Source organism: Dreissena polymorpha, chromosome 4 (assembly GCF_020536995.1).
Source record: "Dreissena polymorpha isolate Duluth1 chromosome 4, UMN_Dpol_1.0, whole genome shotgun sequence".
NCBI lineage: Eukaryota > Metazoa > Mollusca > Bivalvia > Myida > Dreissenidae > Dreissena > Dreissena polymorpha.
Window position 1 is genome coordinate 34,222,625 of NC_068358.1, and position 19,617 is coordinate 34,242,241.

The 19,617-nt window shown below is 36.5% G+C and overlaps 1 protein-coding gene across 1 annotated transcript in view; it reads right to left on the reverse strand.

Moving 5' to 3' along the window:
* LOC127878345 (speckle targeted PIP5K1A-regulated poly(A) polymerase-like) overlaps nt 1-19,617 on the reverse strand; it is a 78,469-nt gene that overhangs the window by 33,289 nt on the left and 25,563 nt on the right. Inside the window, exons 6-10 of the mRNA XM_052424872.1 lie at nt 11,553-11,667; nt 6,762-6,874; nt 6,226-6,467; nt 5,181-5,274; nt 1,704-1,839 (exon numbers count right to left, since the gene is read on the reverse strand). Coding sequence (XP_052280832.1) covers nt 1,704-1,839; nt 5,181-5,274; nt 6,226-6,467; nt 6,762-6,874; nt 11,553-11,667 — 700 coding nt within the window. The remainder of the gene's footprint in view (nt 1-1,703; nt 1,840-5,180; nt 5,275-6,225; nt 6,468-6,761; nt 6,875-11,552; nt 11,668-19,617) is intronic.

Genomic DNA, 19,617 nt, shown 5'->3' on the forward strand with positions numbered 1-19,617 from the left:
GTAAAAAGTTGCGTTTTCGCTTCAATTCACACTTTTTGGCACTTTCGGGTGATTTTTCTGTGCATTTTTCATTGGATTTTGCAGACTTAAAAGTTACTTGTAAAGCCGAAGCTAAATAAACTAGACATTTCTCGTCTGCTAACAGTACTGTAAACAACATTGAACACGTGAACCGTAACAAAAATGTCAATTGACGTAAAGTAAAAGATTGTTGAAAATGTATGTCGCAAAATATGAAATATGTATATACCGAAGCTATTTGTTCTTGTTTTTATATAGTTATAATTTTAGTCGTTTTCTTTGTGACTGGAAAAACCAACGATGTTATTTGTAACTGAATAGTAATGAAAAAGATAAACACAATAGCATTTGAAAGCCAATGTTTGGAATCCCAAGCAATTTACGGTGTTTCTAAAAATAAGTTTGGAAATGCAAGCGCACCATGCTTAGTTAGTTCGGACATCCGCAAACAACAATCGCCGAGGTAAATTCGTGCATTAGGCAAATCGTTTGTGATTATTTGTACTATTTAACCACAGAAACACACGTTTTCCTTTGTTCTTTTTTGCCCTTGCCCGGGCGGACAACTAGATTATAAAATAACTTGCCCGGACCCAACTTTGACTTGCCAGGGGCAATCGGACAACCGTTAATGTTGAGCCCTGCATAGCAACCAGAGCTACAGATAAGCTTTTTGGGGTAATTGGGTAATACCCTTCAAAAAAAGAATGAATTGGGTAATGAATAAAGTGATTGGGTATCCAAAAGTATGATACCCACTCATATTAAAAATAATTGGGTATTTGTACCAAAACAAACAATTGAATAGGGTAATTGTAATAAAACATTCACTTAGCTTCTCAAAAACTTACCTACATATAGTTATGTATTCAATTGAAGAATAGGTTGTTCCATCTTTCTGTGACAAAACAGTCATTTGCTCATTATAACAATTTAACAAACAATAGCACATTCCTTGTGCAATGTTAAATCACATTCCTTGTGTTGTTTCAACAGTAACTGTTCTTAACTGAATAAAACTAATATTTAACATTATAAACAAGTTGTAGTCAGTAAATCATAGTTATTTTTACACCCTTTGCAATTGTTTCGCCATCAAATTTATTTACCACGACAAAGGAATCTATACCGTTTTTTTGTATTTTTTTGCGGAACTTTCCGTCTGCCTCGAGACGCCATTTTGTTTGACTTGCATGCGTTATCATCTAAATGCTTGGGGAAATACGTTACAATATAAAACAAGCGCTTGTCAATTAAGACTCGAGTCAAAACGGCCAAACCAAAACGGGATTTTTCATTACGCATAAAAGGAGGCTCGAATAGGGTATCAGCGATTTGTTTTGCATACCGGTACGCTAAGATTTTGAAAAAATTGCGTATCCACATATTTTTTATTGCGTATTAACGCAAATACGCAGCTTATCTGTAGCTCTGATAGAACCAGAATTCTTGACGTAACGGGTGCCAACGCTCGGCTGCGAAAGCTTGTCATATTTTATTTTTTAGAGGTCACAGTGACCAATGTTTAGGTTTAAGCACGACGCCTACGTCGGACGGCGGAAGACACGACGAGCTAAAAATTAAACTAATCCCTTACAGAATTGTCAATAAAAGGGCCAACAAACTGCCGAGAAATAGGTGCCATACAACAAGCTCTCAAATGTTAGTAAGAAGTATGTTACCATGCAGGTCTGAGAGAGACTGTATGGTGGGCAGGACAGCAGGCTCAACATTCTGCAGGTAGTTCATCACCATCAGAGTCAGAGCGTAGTTGGACAGCTTGGTACTGGCCTTGTTGTTGCCGGAGATCTGCTTCACCTGAACAGACACAATCAGTGTTCAAATGTGACCCTATCCTCAACAGTGTCTGGGTTTTTTTTAAATTGATGTACAATTGAAAACTGCTTGGAAGGAAATGTGGTAAATTTAATTTGTTAGATTTAATCACAGTCTGTCATACCAGGCTACCTGTACTTGTCATCGCAATCAATTTACATGTAATGAAACAATTACTGCCATTTTCAGAGCTCAACTCTTGTTTTATGTGGTAACTGCATTTTTAACAGTAAACAAGCAAATTCATTGAATTGATATCCCAAAAATAAATTTATTGACAGACAGACGGACTGACAGATGAACAGACTGATGGACAACACCAATTTTATATCTCAGCCTGTGGAGGGGTATAATTATTAACTGACTGAAAAAAATGAAATGTGGTAACCATAATTTTCAAACAAATAATTTATCTGTAGATACACAAAATGTTTATAACATAATGACATGTCATAGCCATATTTTGTAACAGACAATGTACAAATAGAATCAATCATTAATTTAACATAGCTTGCAAGTGACTAAGTAACATCTTTTAGTGAAGAAATAGATAACACACAGTCATTTTGTAGTTTCACAAAATGCATATTTGTTTGCTTTCATGATATTACCACGAAATATTTCTCTCAGTAACATTAGAACATAACAAGAGTGCCAATGGGTATAGGTCACTCAAGTGGGTAACATCACAAATATTTTATAAATTTCTGACTATGAATCATTATAAACATAATTATCAACCTTTGTTCTTTATATTTGTTGTTTTTTTCCAACAGTTTATCGTCAGTAATAATAATATATAATCGAGTGTCAAACTGCAATCTTGAAAATGTTTTCTTGTTGAGCCGTGTATTCTGATTGGCTATTCCAATTTCAAGATTTGCATATCTATTAATAGCCTAAAAACTGACATTGCAGAGAAGAGTAACTTCTTGTGAAAAAATGTCAAGAGACGATGAAGTATGGAAAATAATCATAATCAAGCAAATTTGTTGAATTGATATCCCCCGCCAATATGCTTCAGGACACAAAAGTGTTTTATTTGACACTCAGCTAAAAAGCATTTGTTTTTAACACAAAGGGCCATAACTCCGTTATTAACAGATGGTGTACTATGCCATTTGGCCTGCATCATCCTCTTATCCATATATATACTTATACAAAGTTTCAATGAAATCCGCCAAACCACTTCCAAGATATGGCTCCGGACACAAAAGTGCCGGACGGACGGAAGGACAGAGAGATGGAAGGACGGAAAACGCCAAAACAATATCCCTCTGCCTATGGTGGGGGATAATAAACAATTTTGTGTTACTAAGGAACACTCTATGAACAATAAATAAAAGAGGAAATATTTGATAAGAGCTCTGATGAATTACAATATTGGCCTGTTTTTGTGGAATTTTTGATCGGAAAAACTATGTTGACCTGGTCAAAACTATTTTCCTAACAACTTGAAACGTGTTATCAAGTCATTGCACGTGATCTCTATAACCACGACTCTATAAGAAACCATGACTCAACAAGAAACTACCATATAGTAAAACAATGTTCTAAGCATGTTTTAAGATGATTGGTCAATACAGAAACTTCTAGTATTCACAAGGTTGCACTTTAACCATAGCAGAATACAGCCTAGAATATGTGTGGTCAATTGTAATATTTAACGATCAAGTAGGCCATGCTGGCCTGAAGTACCTTACAATAATTCATATTGTGATACTACACTAATCTTTGCATTGTTCCCTAATAGCTGAAATACCATACAATCATTATCCCAGTGGGCTTGGTAAGTTTTGATATCTATGAGGCAAACTTTGAAGAAACTTTGCACAGGAACTCTACCTGGTGCTTAACTCTTTCCCACTCAGAAGTAAAGTGAACATGGCTATGTGCAAACAGCATAAAACCAGAACTGCCTGCGAGTAACTTGCAGTCTGTTCAGGTTTTATGGTGTTTGCTACTCATCATCAGGGGTTTTTTTTGGGCTCGATTTTATAGCTGAAATTCGGCTATGTTCCCAATCCCAAAAAGTATACTTTTTTCCCAAAATGTGGCAAAAAATTCCCAATTTCCAAAAAAAAAAAAAAAATGTTTTTTTTTTTTTTTTAGAAAGAAGTGTCTAATTTATCTCAATTTTAATTCAATTACATCTAACAGAGTATTATATGATTTTGTTCTTTTAATTTGAATGATTATAAAGACTTATATCAAATTTAGTATTTCCCTAATCAGTGGACTTTTCGTTTCGAATAAAAAGGCTAATGAATTTATTTTCCCAATTTCATGAAAATGCAGATAAAATTCCCAATTCCAAAGCCATGGGCTATCTTCCCAAAAAGTGGAAAAAAAACCTGATCATTATCTAAGGGTAGGAAATGAAGCCTTTCAAACTTTAATATATTAAGAAAGGTCTTAAATTTAATTTGATTTTCTAAAGGACTTTAAATGTGTGAAAATGTGTTTATAAGGTGTAAAGGGTTAAGACTAAATATATCTAGGCTTTTACACAGCTTTATATTGTTGGAGCAAGACAAAATATCTTAAAGAACATCCAGTCACTGTTGAAATTTACAAAACCTCATCATTTTACCCAACTTGTTCATCTTGAACCAAACATGAGAAAATACCTTTTATTGAATTTATTTCTACCATTATGACTAACATAATGTCAACAATTCAAAATACCGTAAAATGATAAATAAATTTAGACCTGTTCTTTTATAACATATGGTAAAACTTTCAATTAAAAGTGAAGAAAGCTTTGTAATTTTTTTGTAATGCACCCAGCTTTTGCTTCAAGATCATCGCAAGGATTGAAACTAGTAAACCTGCGACATATTTAAAACTTGTGTTTTGCCAACCACACAAAACTCAGCAGTGGATATGACAGGCTCTGTGAATAGCACTTGGAGTGATTTTCTTCACCAGAACAGCTAGCATGTTTGCTTGACTGTTGGGTAATTAACTATTACTGTTTTATCGTAAAACCATCTATCGAAGTAAAATACACCTATACCAGTCAGAATTTGTACATATTCAAAGTTTTGTTCCCATTTGCAACCAAATCTAAAGTTTTACATATCAATTTTTGTGACACATGAACTGCCAGTTTTGGAAATAATACCAGACCTCAGCAAATTTTATTGGAATACTAGAAATGAATGAAACACATATTTTCACTTTGATAAATTCATAGTTTAGAAAAAGCCAGCATTTTTATGGAAAGTAAAGCATTTTGACAATAGTGAAGTTTCAAAGTCACAGTCAGTGAGATAAGAAGCCAAAGTAGCATGGCATTGAGTATCCATCGCTAGACTTACCTTTGCCCAGTAGCGTATAGCATACACCAGTAGCCTCACCCTACTGTTGAGTACGCTATACAGGTACAGTAACTTGGTGTTCTGTAGGGCCAATCTGTGGGGAAGAGACGCAACAAACACACAATAATAAACCATACAGCATGTACCAGGCACCAGGAAGTCATAATATCCATGGAATAACGATCATGCCTTGGCCATGTGTATGTTTAGGGCTACACTGAACAAAGTATCCCAACACCTCTGCACCACAAACTCTTGAGGATGGAAACTCCAAAAGTATGGAATATTTCCTATAAATTAAATCAAATTTCTGTTTATAAGCATTCTTTCTATGAATATTAAGCAAGTAATGAACACAGCCTGAAAGTTAAAAGTAAATTTCTATTTGTAAGCATTCTTTTTTTAACATTATAATTACATGAAATCAATTTGAAAAAAGAACAATGTACACAATAATTGAACAATTGTTTGTTTATTATTTTAATTAAAAATAAAAGATTCGAGGTAGTTTATATTTAATAAATATGCTATAATGTTCAGTCAGACAACAAAAAAATGTGGTGCATCGGTGATCAAATAACAGTTTAAATCAGTGCATTATCCCAGGCCAGGACTAAGTCACTGATTTGAATAGCAATGCTGATTTACAGGCAATAAACAGAGTGCTACTAAAAAGTAGCAAGACAGAAGTGAGAATTAACATCTATTTCTAAAGATATTTGTATTTTTATCATGGTAGATCTCAGTTAAATATAAACTTTCTAAACATTTATTGGTTTATCATGGAATACTTGCTAAAATGATATTGAACCATCAGGAGAAATTCTATATAGACTCATGTTAGAACAGGGTGACAGCAAGGGCTATTTTAGTCTGGATTTATTTTTTTTACCTCAAGATAAAGTTATAAAACATTTCATAAGTTTAGTATGTAGCTTTAGTATCCGGTCCAAAACGTTTTTTGATCCAGAAAACACCAGTCACACGCTAAAAACCTTAAAACATAATACTTACATACATTCACACACATAAAAGAAGAACCTACTTGTTGTTGAGGGAGAGGTCACACTTGATGTCGCCGCTACCATACTTGAACCTCACGAGGGGACAGCGGTTGCTAGGGACAACCTGGGCGTCCTTGATGCCCTCCAGGTGCTCGGTGAGAATGCGGCAGATGAGCTTGCACTGGTCGGCGAGCCCCATCTTGTTGGTGTCTGCAGGGATCAGCGGACCCCACTCCTTCTCCTTGAGAAACTTGAAGTCACGCACAAACGGCAGCTTAACCGGCTGAAAGAGCACATGGTCAAGGTTTGACTGTGAGGAATACATGTTTGAAACAAAATGTTTTATAACAGTTCCACACAAAAGTTTGTATTGATGCCAGTATCTTCGGTCTAAATATTATGTATTGATAACTAGTTTGGTTTACAAAAACATTTGGCTCCGTAAACATGCATAGCTTGAGTTACAATATTTATCTTTGTTTTACAAATGCTGAGTTTTACATGAATGACTGCAAACAATACTTCACATAATCCAACAACAACTTCATGGGTTTTTCAGTAGTTTTGTCCCACTAACCTGCAGCTCCCACGTGCGCCCATGCATGGTGGAAAGGTCCAGGAAGATGTCCATGTCACAGCCCGACAGACCAAACCCATTTACTGAGGAGCCAAACTGGTTCACAGTGCAGCCTGGGGAGAAATTTACACAGTCATGTGAGAAATGTCATGGGAAACCAAACTAAGTGCCTGTGTTTCGTGACAAGGGTCATGGAAAACCAGACTAAGTGCCTGTATCATGTGAAAACTGTCATGGGAAAACCAGACGTATCATGTCAGAACTGCCATGGGAAAACCAGACTAAGTGCCTGTATCATGTGAGAACTGACATGGGAAAACCAGACTAAGTGCCTGTTTCATGTGAGAACTGTCATGGGAAAACCAGACTAAGTGCCTGTATCATGTGAGAACTGTCATGGGAAAACCACACTAAGTGCCTGTACCATGTGAGAACTGTCATGGGAAAACCAGACTAAGTGCCTGTATCATGTGAGAACTGTCATGGGAAAACCAGACTAAGTGCCTGTATCATGTGAGAACTGTCATGGCAAAACCAGACTAAGTGCCTGTATCATGTGAGAACTGTCATGGGAAAACCAGACTAAGTGCCTGTATCATGTGAGAACTGTCATGGGAAAACCAGACTAAGTGCCTGTGTATCATGTGAGAACTGTCATGGGAAAACCAGACTAAGTGCCTGTATCATGTGCGAACTGTCATGGAAAAACCAGACTAAGTGCCTGTATCATTTGAGAACTGTCATGGGAAACCAATCTTAGTGCCTGTATCATGTAAGAACTGTTATGGGAAAATCAGACTAAGTGCATGTATCATGTGAGAACTGTCATGGGAAAACAAGACTAAGTGCCTGTATCATGTGAAAACTGTCATGGGAAAACCAGATTAAGTGCCTGTATCATGTGAGAACTGTCATGGGAAACCCAGACTAAGTGCCTGTATCATGTGAGAACTGTCATGGGAAAACCAGATATATCATGTGAAAACTATCATGGGAAAACCAGACTAAGTGCCTGTATCATGTGAGAACTGTCATGGGAAAATCAGACTAAGTGCCTGTATCATGTGAGAACTGTCATGGGAAAACAAGACTAAGTGCCTGTATCATGTGAAAACTGTCATGGGAAAACCAGATTAAGTGCCTGTATCATGTGAGAACTGTCATGGGAAACCCAGACTAAGTGCCTGTATCATGTGAGAACTGTCATGGGAAAACCAGATATATCATGTGAAAACTATCATGGGAAAACCAGACTAAGTGCCTGTATCATGTGAGAACTGTCATGGGAAAACCAGACTAAGTGCCTGTATCATTTGAGAACTGTCATGGGTAAACCAGACTAAGTGCCAGCATCATGTGAGAACTGTCATGGGAAAACCATACTAATTGCCTGTATCATGCAAGAACTGTCATGGGAAAACCATACTAAGTGCCTGTATCATGTGAGAACAGTCATGGGAAAACCAGACTAAGTGCCTGTATCATGTGAGAACTGTCATGGGAAAACCAGACTAAGTGCCTGTATCATGTGAGAACTGTCATTGGAAAACCAGACTAAGTGCCTGTATCATGTGAGAACTGTCATGGGAAAACCAGACTAAGTGCCTGTATCATGAGAGAACTGCCATGAGACCAGACTAAGTGCCTGTATCATTTGAGAACTGACATGGAAAAACCAGACTTAGTGCCTGTATCATGTGAGAACTGTCATGGGAAAACCAGACTAAGTGCCTGTATCATGTGAGAACTGCCATGGAAAAACCAGACTAAGTGCCTGTATCATGTGAGAACTGTCATGGGAAAACCAGACTAAGTGCCTGTATCATGTGAGAACTGTCATGGGAAAACCAGACTAAGTGCCTGTATCATGTGAGAACTGTCATGGGAAAACCAGACTAAGTGCCTGTATCATGTGAGAACTGTCATGGCAAAACCAGACTAAGTGCCTGTATCATGTGAGAACTGTCATGGCAAAACCAGACTAAGTGCCTGTATCATGTGAGAACTGCCATGGGAAAACCAGACTAAGTGCCTGTATCATGTGAAAACTGTCATGGGAAAACCAGACTAAGTGCATGTATCATGCAAGAACTGTCATGGGAAAACCAGACTAAGTGCCTGTATCATGTGAGAACTGCCATGGGAAAACCAGACTAAGTGCCAGTATCATGTGAGAACTGCCATGGGAAAACCAGACTAAGTGCCTGTATAATGTGAGAACAGCCATGGGAAAACCAGACTTAGTGCCTGTATCATGTGAGAACTGCATTGGGAAAACCAGACTAAGTGCCTGTATCATGTGAGAACTGTCATGGGAAAACCAGACTAAGTGCCTGTATCATGCGAGAGCTGCCATGGGAAAACCAGACTAAGTGCCTGTATCATGCGAGAACTGCCATGGGAAAACCAGACTAAGTGTCTGAATCATGTGAGAACTGTCATGGGAAAACCAGACTAAGTGGCTGTATCATGTGAGAACTGTCATGGGAAAACCAGACTAAGTGCCTGTGTGTAAAATGTGGTGAAGTGTAGAATGATCATGGAAGATACGTTTCACTTGTATGAGGTTTTCTCCAGAGGAATGTTTCTGTTTCACAGCTGTTTGATAATTAAACCAACAAGACTATTGCCAAGCAATAAAAGTCCCCTACCAGCTCCACCATTGTCAGAAATTCCGCCATTGTCAGAATATTTTTTTTATTTGTTGCCAAATCAACCAGATTTTTTTATGTAGGAAAAACACGAAATGACCTGCATAATGTCCACATTGCCATCTATCCATGTTCCAAGTTTCATGAAAAAATATAAAGAACTTTTAAAGTTATCGCAGGATCCAGAAAAAAAACACCATTTTTAGCAGTATTTCTAGTCTATGTGTTGCCATAGCAACCACAATTTTTGACGTAAGAGCAAAATGAAATGATGTGCATAATGTCCATAATGCAATCTATCCATGTTCCAAGTTTCATGAAAAAATATTAAGAACTTTTTAAGTTATAGCAGGATCAAGAAAAAGAAAAACATTTTTAGCAGTATTTCTAGTCTATTTGTTGCCATAGCAACCACAATTTTTGATGTAGAAACAACATGAAATGACGTGCATAATGTCCATATTGCCATCTATCCCTGTTCCAAGTTTCATGAAAAAATATTAAGAACTTTTAAAGTTATCGCAGGATCCAGAAAAGTGTGACGGACAGACGGAGACAAAACCATAAGTCCCATCCGGTGAAACCGGTAGGGGACTAAATAATTGTTGTATAACTCCTTAATTTAAAACCATGATTTTGTGTGTGTTTGTGTGTGTGTGTGTGTGTTGAATTTGGAGCCAAATTGTGGCCTGCAATAAAAAATAGTTCACAGTTTTACCAAATAACTGATTTAGTTTACTATTAAAATTATTTGTCTTATATATTAAACAAGGGCTGTTTGTAAAACATGCATGCCCCCCATATGAGCTGTCAGTTGTAGTGGCAGCCATTGTGTGAATATGTTTTTGTCACTGTGACCTTGACCTTTGACCTAGGGACCTGAAAATCAATAGGGGTCATCTGCCAGTCATGATCAATGTACCTATGAAGTTTCATGATCCTAGGCCTTATTATTCTTGAGATATCATCAGAAAACCATTTTACTGTTTCCAGTCACTGTGACCTTGACCTTCGACATAGTGACCTGAAAATCAATAGGGGTCATTTGCCAGTCATGATCAATGTACCTATGAAGTTTCATGATCCTAGGCATAAGCATTCTTGAGTAATCATCCGGAAACCATTTTAGATATTGCAAAACTTTAACCAAGGTTAAAGTTGTGGACAAACACAATTAATGAATCACTGTGACCTTGACATAGTGACCTGAAAATCAATAGGGGCCATCTGCAAGTCGTGATCAATGTACCTATGAAATTTCATGATCCTAGGCGTAGGCATTCTTGAGTTATCCGGAAACCATTTTACTGTTTCAAGTCACTGTGACCTTGACCTTTGACCTAGTGACCCCAAAAACCAATAGGGGTCATTTGCCAGTGATGATCAATGTACCTATGAAGTTTCATGATCCTAGGCGTAAGCATTCTTGAATTATCATCTGGAAACCATTTTACTATTTTGAGTCACTGTGACCTTGACCTTTGACCTAGTGACCTGAAAATCAATAGTGGTCATCTGCCAGTCATGATCAATGTTCATGTACTTATGAAGTTTCATGATCCTAGGCCTAAGCATTCTTGAGTTATCATCTGGAAACTATTTTACTATTTTGAATCACTGTGACCTAGACTTTTGACCTAGTGACCTGAAAATCAATAGGGGTCATCTGCCAGTCATGATCAATGTACCTATGCAGTTTCATGATCCTAGGCCTAAGCGTTCTTGAGTTATCATTCAAAAACCATCTGGTGGACGGGCGGACCAACCTACCGACAGACCGACATGAGCAAAACAATTTACCCCCTCTTCTTCGAAGGGGGGCATAAATGTTCAATCTTTTCTATATCCTGCCATGTGTTCACTATTTTATAATGTTAACAAAACTTTAATTCTCCATTCTATAGCATTTGGAAACACAGGTAAAATTAAAGTTTACTTACAAATTTTAGTAAAAAGTCCCGAACCAAATTGGCCATCGCCCATTTGCAAAATGGTGAAACAAACACTGTTAAAATTGTTGAAGCATAGACAAAAATGCTCACTGCTATGAAAATATGAAGCAAACCTCAAGTACAAACAATGTCCATCAGAGGCATGCAGCTTAGTTGAGTCCAAACCTTCCCACCCACTCCCACATTACCTGGGAAGAACTTTCCAAGGACGGTCTGCAGCTGCTCACAGAGAGAGAACTTGAGCTGGGCCTCCTCTGCAGTCACCTGTAGGTTCTGACACAGCCACTCTAGCTGGTTCTGTACCTGTAGACACACAAACAACAATCAGTGGTGGGATAGTGGTTACACCACTGTACCTGTAGACACACAAACAACAATCAGTGATGGGATATTGGTTACACCACTATACCTGTAGACACGCAAACAACAATCTGTGATGGGATATTGGTTACACCACTGTACCTGTAGACACACAAACAACAATCAGTGATGGGATATTGGTAACACCACTGTACCTGTAGACACACAAACAAACAACAAGTGATGGGATATTGGTAACACCACTGTACCTGTAGACACACAAACAAACAAGTGATGTGATTATGGCTACACCACTGTACCTGTAGACACACAAACAACAATCAGTGATGTGATATTGGTTACACCAATGTACCTGTAGTAGGGATGGCAACGGTTTATCGGTTAACCGGTTAACTGTTTCTTTAGGAGGTTAACTGATTACAAAATAAATAATTGGTTACTCTCGCAGAAAACACAATTTTTGGTTGAACGCAATAAATGCTAACATCGTTAGTTTTTTTTAACTTCATTTCACTGTATTGGCTAATGCGCTTATCTTATCGCAAATTATCGGCAATTACCACCCTGTAATGCCCCCTGTGGATCAATAGCGATTAGAGTTGTAAACTATCGGGTGCAGCGGATTAATGAGCAGGCATGCGAGCAATTCGCACTTCCTTTGCAGTGTGTTTGTTTAGCACTTTACATTCTATTGTGTTTCAATTATTCACATATTGTTAAATTTAAATTATAAACCGATCAATTAGGCTTGTCAATTAGCACATTTTACTGCCACATGTCATTTTATGTTATAAATATTAATATTATAAATATTAATTCAATGTGAATATCCAGTATAAATTCGGTCCGACTTGTTTAGATATCATGTATTTAAAAAGTTAAGCGACACTCTACAATCATGCTTCTTACCATGATCGGATGCTTGGAAATTGTTCAAACAGGCTGCTGACAAGAAATCAGCTACATGCATACTATGCCCAACGACAATTTCGTTGCATGGGGGTTCCAGGGGTGGCGAAATCTCAAAAAACTATACTTGTCCACGGACAACAATTTAGGAAATTTAACTTGTCCGTTGCTGAACTACACTTGTCCATTAAACTTAATGTTTATATAAATTATAAACGCATTTATTGTCATTCCTACACATGTACCATTCTAATCAGATAAAATAGTGGCCAGTTTCTTAGAAAACTGATGATGGCAACGGTGTAATCCTCGTGGAAATTGTGCATTTCATGATTAATATTGTCAAAACATTTTTTCATCACGTTAAGCGTTTCAACAAAGACTCGTTGAATAAATTACACACAACTGTAAATGTTTTGTTTTATTCTCAAATGAGCATAAGTAAATGCGTAAGCTGACAAACACTTCTGAATTTTAATGACAGCCATTTCCATATGCAACGTAACTATCCGGCAATGCTCGAATTTGTATGAAATAACATAAGAAAAAAATGATGCTAGAATTTAGCCAACATTTGGTATGGGAAGGTATAAAACCCGGAAATGTCCGGAAAACCCTGAATTCTTTTGGGTAAAACCCAGCAAAAATGGTTATAAATGCATTATTATTCGTTCGATATGAATTATAATGTTACCGTTGGACAGAAGAGCTTCCAAAGCTTCTAACGATGTAAAAATATTTTATGGCAGGGTCGGGGTCAGTCTGTAAATTGCGGTCAAAGTCCGTCTACTTTTAGTGTTTTTTTTCGCACACAAAAAATGCCTAATGGAAAACCTGGAAAAGGTAAAAGTGGTTTAGAAGAAACAGTTTTATTAATTCGATATTAATTATGATGGTACCTTTGTAAAGAGGATCCTGATAAGTGCCTACGAATGATTTTGATTTATATCTTATATTGAGGGTAAATAGTATATATGATGGCTTTTGTTGTCGTGAGAGCAATAAGGAAAAGACAGCGGGTGGTTTGACTATTTTCCCTCATGATCTTATTTCTGGAGTTAACTTATTATTTTATTAAAAACATGCGACGTTGTTTTTGTTTCATTTCATTGTGTCTTTGAAAGCTACAGTTATGTTGCTCTGGTGAACATACAACCTTTGAGTAGTTGAATAGTTAAATCAAATTAAGCGTATTCTCTTTTATTGTAGTTTGATTGAAATTGTCATGCAATTAGGTTGATTAGTGTTTTGCTTTTGAAGGTTTTTTTTTCTTTTGGCAAAGTGTAATGTTTCGGCGCCCTTAAACCGGGTCTAAACCTCAGGCTATGCGTTGCTTTGCATTGGCCATGTTAATGCGGTGACCCCAGTGTGTGTCGTGTATTTTGTCTTGTCTAATTAAATTGCAATTGGCCACATGCCTAAAATGACCGGCCTTGTTTTGACGATACAATAATTTCCTGCAGATGCAACTTGATATTAACGTTATTTATAATTGATATTGGACTCGAATCTGTTAGTTCATCCATAATACACAATTATTAAACAGCATACATTCATCAGCATAATTCGCTAAACGTAATATGAAGCGATGTATCTTTTTGGAATTTTCAAATTATTTTGAATTAATATGAAATTAATTATTCTTGTACCAAGTATATTGAAAAAAAATCCAAGGGTCATTATTTCAGTTTAACGGTAAGCGATATTTAAATTTCCGAATAAAAGACGGGAGAGCTTATGTCCGCCCCTATGAAATTGACAGGAGGGTTTTTATCCGGATGCCTTATATCCCTATTATATGCATGTAAAGTGATACTGTCGAAAGAAAAGCGTGTTGCATGAAAATCGACTTTAAATATTCCAAACTAAATTTTAGTGTCGGCAAGAAAAAAAACACGTAGGGTCGGGTTACCGGAAACAATTTTACGCTTTAAAACTGTAACTTTAAAACAGAAAATGTCATAATTTGGTAGGGAAATCAAACAACTTATACCAACCTACAGCGCACATCTGATATTGAAAAAATACTTTTGCATATTTTAGGAACGTCATAAATTTAAGTCGGTAGAAAATATTGCTTTTATAAGTTACTTTTATCTTTTCTGAATTTTACGCAAAACATAATTAGGCATTAGAAATCATAAAACATAACCAACTTTGGACGCTAACAAGAGTTCTAATTTGATATTGTAAAACATTATTGTTGCATGTTTTACAAACCTTAGAGGGCCTCTCTACTTGGACACCATTATAATTAATATGGAAAAAATAATATCGCTTTTATAATCACTTAAACATAGGTTTTCCTTAAATGTCGGTATCTCTGTTTTTTGTATTATATATTGTGAAATGCGCATTTTTCAGCTGATTCGTTTGATATAATTATCATGACGCTATGTTAAAAAATTAAAATTTCATTAAGAAAACATGTACATCACATGCGCAATTTTCTGGATGGACGGACTTTTTGACGTTACGTCATAGCATATTTTGATAATAACATGAATATAATATTGACACATCATTTAAATGTTATTAACCTATACAATTACAACTATTAATGTAACACTCGATGAATATCAAATTTCGTATTTTGCATGATTATTTTTTGAATACACGTTTAAAAACAACAAATAAAATAAGTTGTAAATAAAATTAGTTTAACACAAAACAAACACATACAATATCACCAGGTTAATTTCAAAACTGTGTTGACTGCCATTACTACGAAAGTGCAAGTTTTTAAATAAAATAACGAAATAAATCCTGAACTTCTTCCATTTAGCTTTTGTTTTGACATTTTTATTATCTTATATTATACAAACCAAGTTATACATGAAAAGCACAATCGTCTTTAAATACTACTTGTATGTATACGCTGCCCTGTATCTTTTAGAGCAACAGTATTTAAACGTATTTTATTAAAATAATAGACTTGCAAAACCAGCATAGTTGTTGATAACCTGTCATCAGGCTAACGGAGTTCACATTTTGCAAATGCATTTTGTGTTTTGACCTTTTTGGTCAGTCATCCTGGTTATTCACAATATCATGAGACGTTTATGACACAAAGGTTGCATTATATCAAACCATTCAGAACAGTAGTATTATGTTATAACGTATTGGGTTGTTGGTTACATGGTTAACACGTACTACAGTAGTTTTAAAATGGTATCAACGCCATTGATAAGAAATGAAGCATTAGGAAGACTAGCAAGCACTGATTAACAAAGTATGAAAATGAAGTGTCTTGAAACATTACACGTGTTTATATTTGCGTACACAACCGGATTTATAAGCGGGATATTGTGAGTAAAACGCAGAAATATATTGCTGACATAATTATTTTGTTTACCAAATATCTCCGCTCAATATTTGCGCCATTGCTTTCGGATTGGCCAAATGCGTCCAATTGTGTCGTATCATATGATCAATTGTTCAAGTTATCTTCTTTGTGAGGGAAAACTTTTTTTTTTCCTGTTTACGTGTTATTTGGTGTTTTATCTCAACATTATCTTCCGGTCTTTACATCCATGTCAGTTAGATTTGAATGAATTTTCTTCCTGCCCAATTATGTCGTATCATATGATCAATTGTTCAAGTTTTCTTCTTTGTCAGGGAAAACTACTTTTCCCTGTTTACGTGTTATTTGGTGTTTTATCTCAACATAATATTCCAGTCTTTACATCCATGTCAGTTGAATTTGAATGAATTTTCTTCCTGTCTTTTTTAGTTTCGGGTTTGAATTATAAAATTGGAAAACCAATCAAGCACACGCGAGTAAGTTGTACTTCAGGAAGTAGTGTGATTTTGCTTTAAATGTATAATATTGCTTCATAAGCTCACCTGAAAATACGTCATGATGTTATATGTCAGTCGTAATTGTATGTAGTGAGTTCAACCATTCAACTCGGTTAAAACCACAGCGGTGTTTTAAAACCGTATTTCAATATATAATTTTTATTTTTGCAGATGAAATAAGCCAGAAAATGTAATGTTCAAATTATATATTATATATATGTTTTTTATACATAATTACTATTTTACCGTCTTTGTTCAACTTTAATATAAATTGTAGTTTATTCAAACGGAACACTTCACCCAATCAACGGAACTGTACGTTATCCAACTCGGCTTTCGGCTTATCACGTCCCAACGTCCCGATGTTTGTGAGTCTAGAAATTTAGTTAGGAAGGAGCGATGTGACACACTCTGGGTTTTCCGGACATTTCCGGGTTTTATACCTCCCCTTTGGTATTAATAATGCATTTTAAAATATAAGACGAACGTTCAACATTTAGGTACGGAATGAACGAGCAAACCAGTCTGTACACTGCCTATTAAACAGACGGGCCGAATGTTGAAAATGCGGCATGCTAGCCTCCTGGTCTCTTATCATGCTTATAGAATAAGCGAGACCACTGTGCAGGAGAGTGCCCATATTTTAGCTTGATTGCTCCGCAAATAGCAATGACAATGTTATCGGGTGCCAACATCCGGTTTTGTAAAACTTTATAACGGCTTTAATACAGTCTATTTTTTTGTATTTCTCAACTCGACTGGTTGTCCACGGACAACTTAATTGAAAAAAAACCAGTTGCCCGGACAAGCAAATGTACGACTCGGGCAACTCGGACATTTGATTTCGCCACCCCTGGGTTCATCCAAAAATCTCCATCAATCAAATGAATGAAAAAAAAATAAAAAAAATAACATGCACATTTTGTTTTGTTTGTTTGTTGTTGTTGATTTTTGGTGTCGTTTTTTTTGCAAGTCCCGTGAAGTATGCCATTGCGTTGACTACCATTGCTTGATAAAATCAATAAAGCTGGACACCGTGATCACACCCGATCACTGTTGTTTTAACAACTATTGCAAACTTTAACGCCCTAATAAGGACATTGATATAACAGGCCTTAACAACAGAGGTTTGAAAACCACTTTGCCCGTTGCAAATTAAATTTATGCTAATTTACAATTGTTATAAACAGCAAACTATTAATGCAAGTAATTCTTAAAGGATAATGGGTGTTAATAAAACACAACATAATTCAAATTCTGCACTAGCTTTTATTGATCAAGATGTAGAACGATAATTGTGTGTAAATGACAAGAAGCAAATATTACAACAAAGAAATATCACAGTTCACCGACAAGCATGTAAAAAATTGTTTATTAACATAAACATTTTCCGGGTGTTTTTTTATATTTATTCATGTGGTACAAAGACAATCAGTTAACCGGTTAACCGCTCGAATATTGAAACAGGTTAACCGGTTACGGATTTGATCAGGTTTGCCATCCCTAACCTGTAGACACACAAACAACAATCTGTGATGGGATATTGGTAACACCACTGTACCTGTAGACACACAAACAAGCAATAAGTGATGTGATATTGGTTACACCACTGTACCTGTAGACACAAACAACAATCTGTGATGGGATATTGGTAACACCACTGTATCTGTAGACACACAAACAAGCAATAAGTGATGGGATATTGGTTACACCACTGTACCTGTAGACACAAACAACAATCTGTGATGGGAGGGATATTGGTAACACCACTGTTCCTGTAGACACAAACAACAATCTGTGATGGGATATTGGTTACACCGCTGTATATGCAGACACACAAACAAACAACAAGTGATGGGATATTGGTTACACCACTGTACCTGTAGACACACAAACAACAAGTGATGTGATTATGGTTACACCACTGTACCTGTAGACACACAAACAACAATCAGTGATGGGATATTGGTAACACCACTGTACCTGTAGACACACAAACAAACAATCTGTGATGGGATATTGGTAACGCCACTGTACCTGTAGACACACAAACAACAATCAGTGACGGGATATTGGTTACACCACTGTACCTGTAGACACACAAACAGGGGTTTTTCTGCCTATTTTGGTAAAAGGAGTCTGACCAAATTGGGAATTTTTTTATCGACAAAATTGTCCATTTTGGGAATTTTTCGCTTCGATGAAACGGCTCATTTTGGGAAAACATTGTGAATTTATCACGCTTAAATAAGTCAGTGGATTAACAAATAAATTTGTTTTTGTTTGTTATTTTGTCTTCTTTATATAAACACATGCAATATTGGGCATGATCAACGTTTATTCAAGTACTGCAATTTTGTTTTTCAGTTACAGTTACACTCTGAGATAAGAACTGTACAGTCAAAAACTTATAGCAGATATTTTTTACCAAAACAAACAATGGTTAGTCACACAAGTTACAGCATAATTTTTCTCTGCTTTCTGTTTTTGAAAGCATCACACAGCTCCTCCAATGTTTTGTCATTCAGATCTAGACCTTCACTGCAGGTAAGCATCAGATGAGTTAGTTTGGTTTGTGTGAATGTGCTGCATAATGAGGAGCACAGCAGGTTCATGGTGCTGAATCCTCGCTCAACCACAGCAGTGCTTGTTGGTATGATACACATCAGCTTGACATTGATTATCTAATTGTATAATTTCGGTTTGGGATCGGGTCCGTTTGCTTTGGGAACGCCTCCGTTTTTCGGAGGCGCAGACAGTGCTGAAAAAACCCTTACAAACAACAATCTGTGATGGGATATTGGTAACACCACTGTACCTGTACACACACAAACAACAATAAGTGATGTGATATTGGTAACACCACTGTACCTGTGGACAAACAAACAACAATCTGTGATGTGATATTGGTTACACAACTGTACCTGCAGACACACAAACAAGCAATCTGTGATGGGATATCGGTAACACCACTGTACCTGTAGACACACAAACAAACAATCTGTGATGGGATATTGGTAACACCACTGTACCTGTAGACACACAAACAACAATCAGTGATGGGATATTGGTAACACCACTGTACATGTAGACACACAAACAAACAACAAGTGATGGGATATTGGTAACACCACTGTACCTGTAGACACACAAACAAACAATCTGTGATGGGATATTGGTAACACCACTGTACCTGTAGACACAAACAACAATCTGTGATGG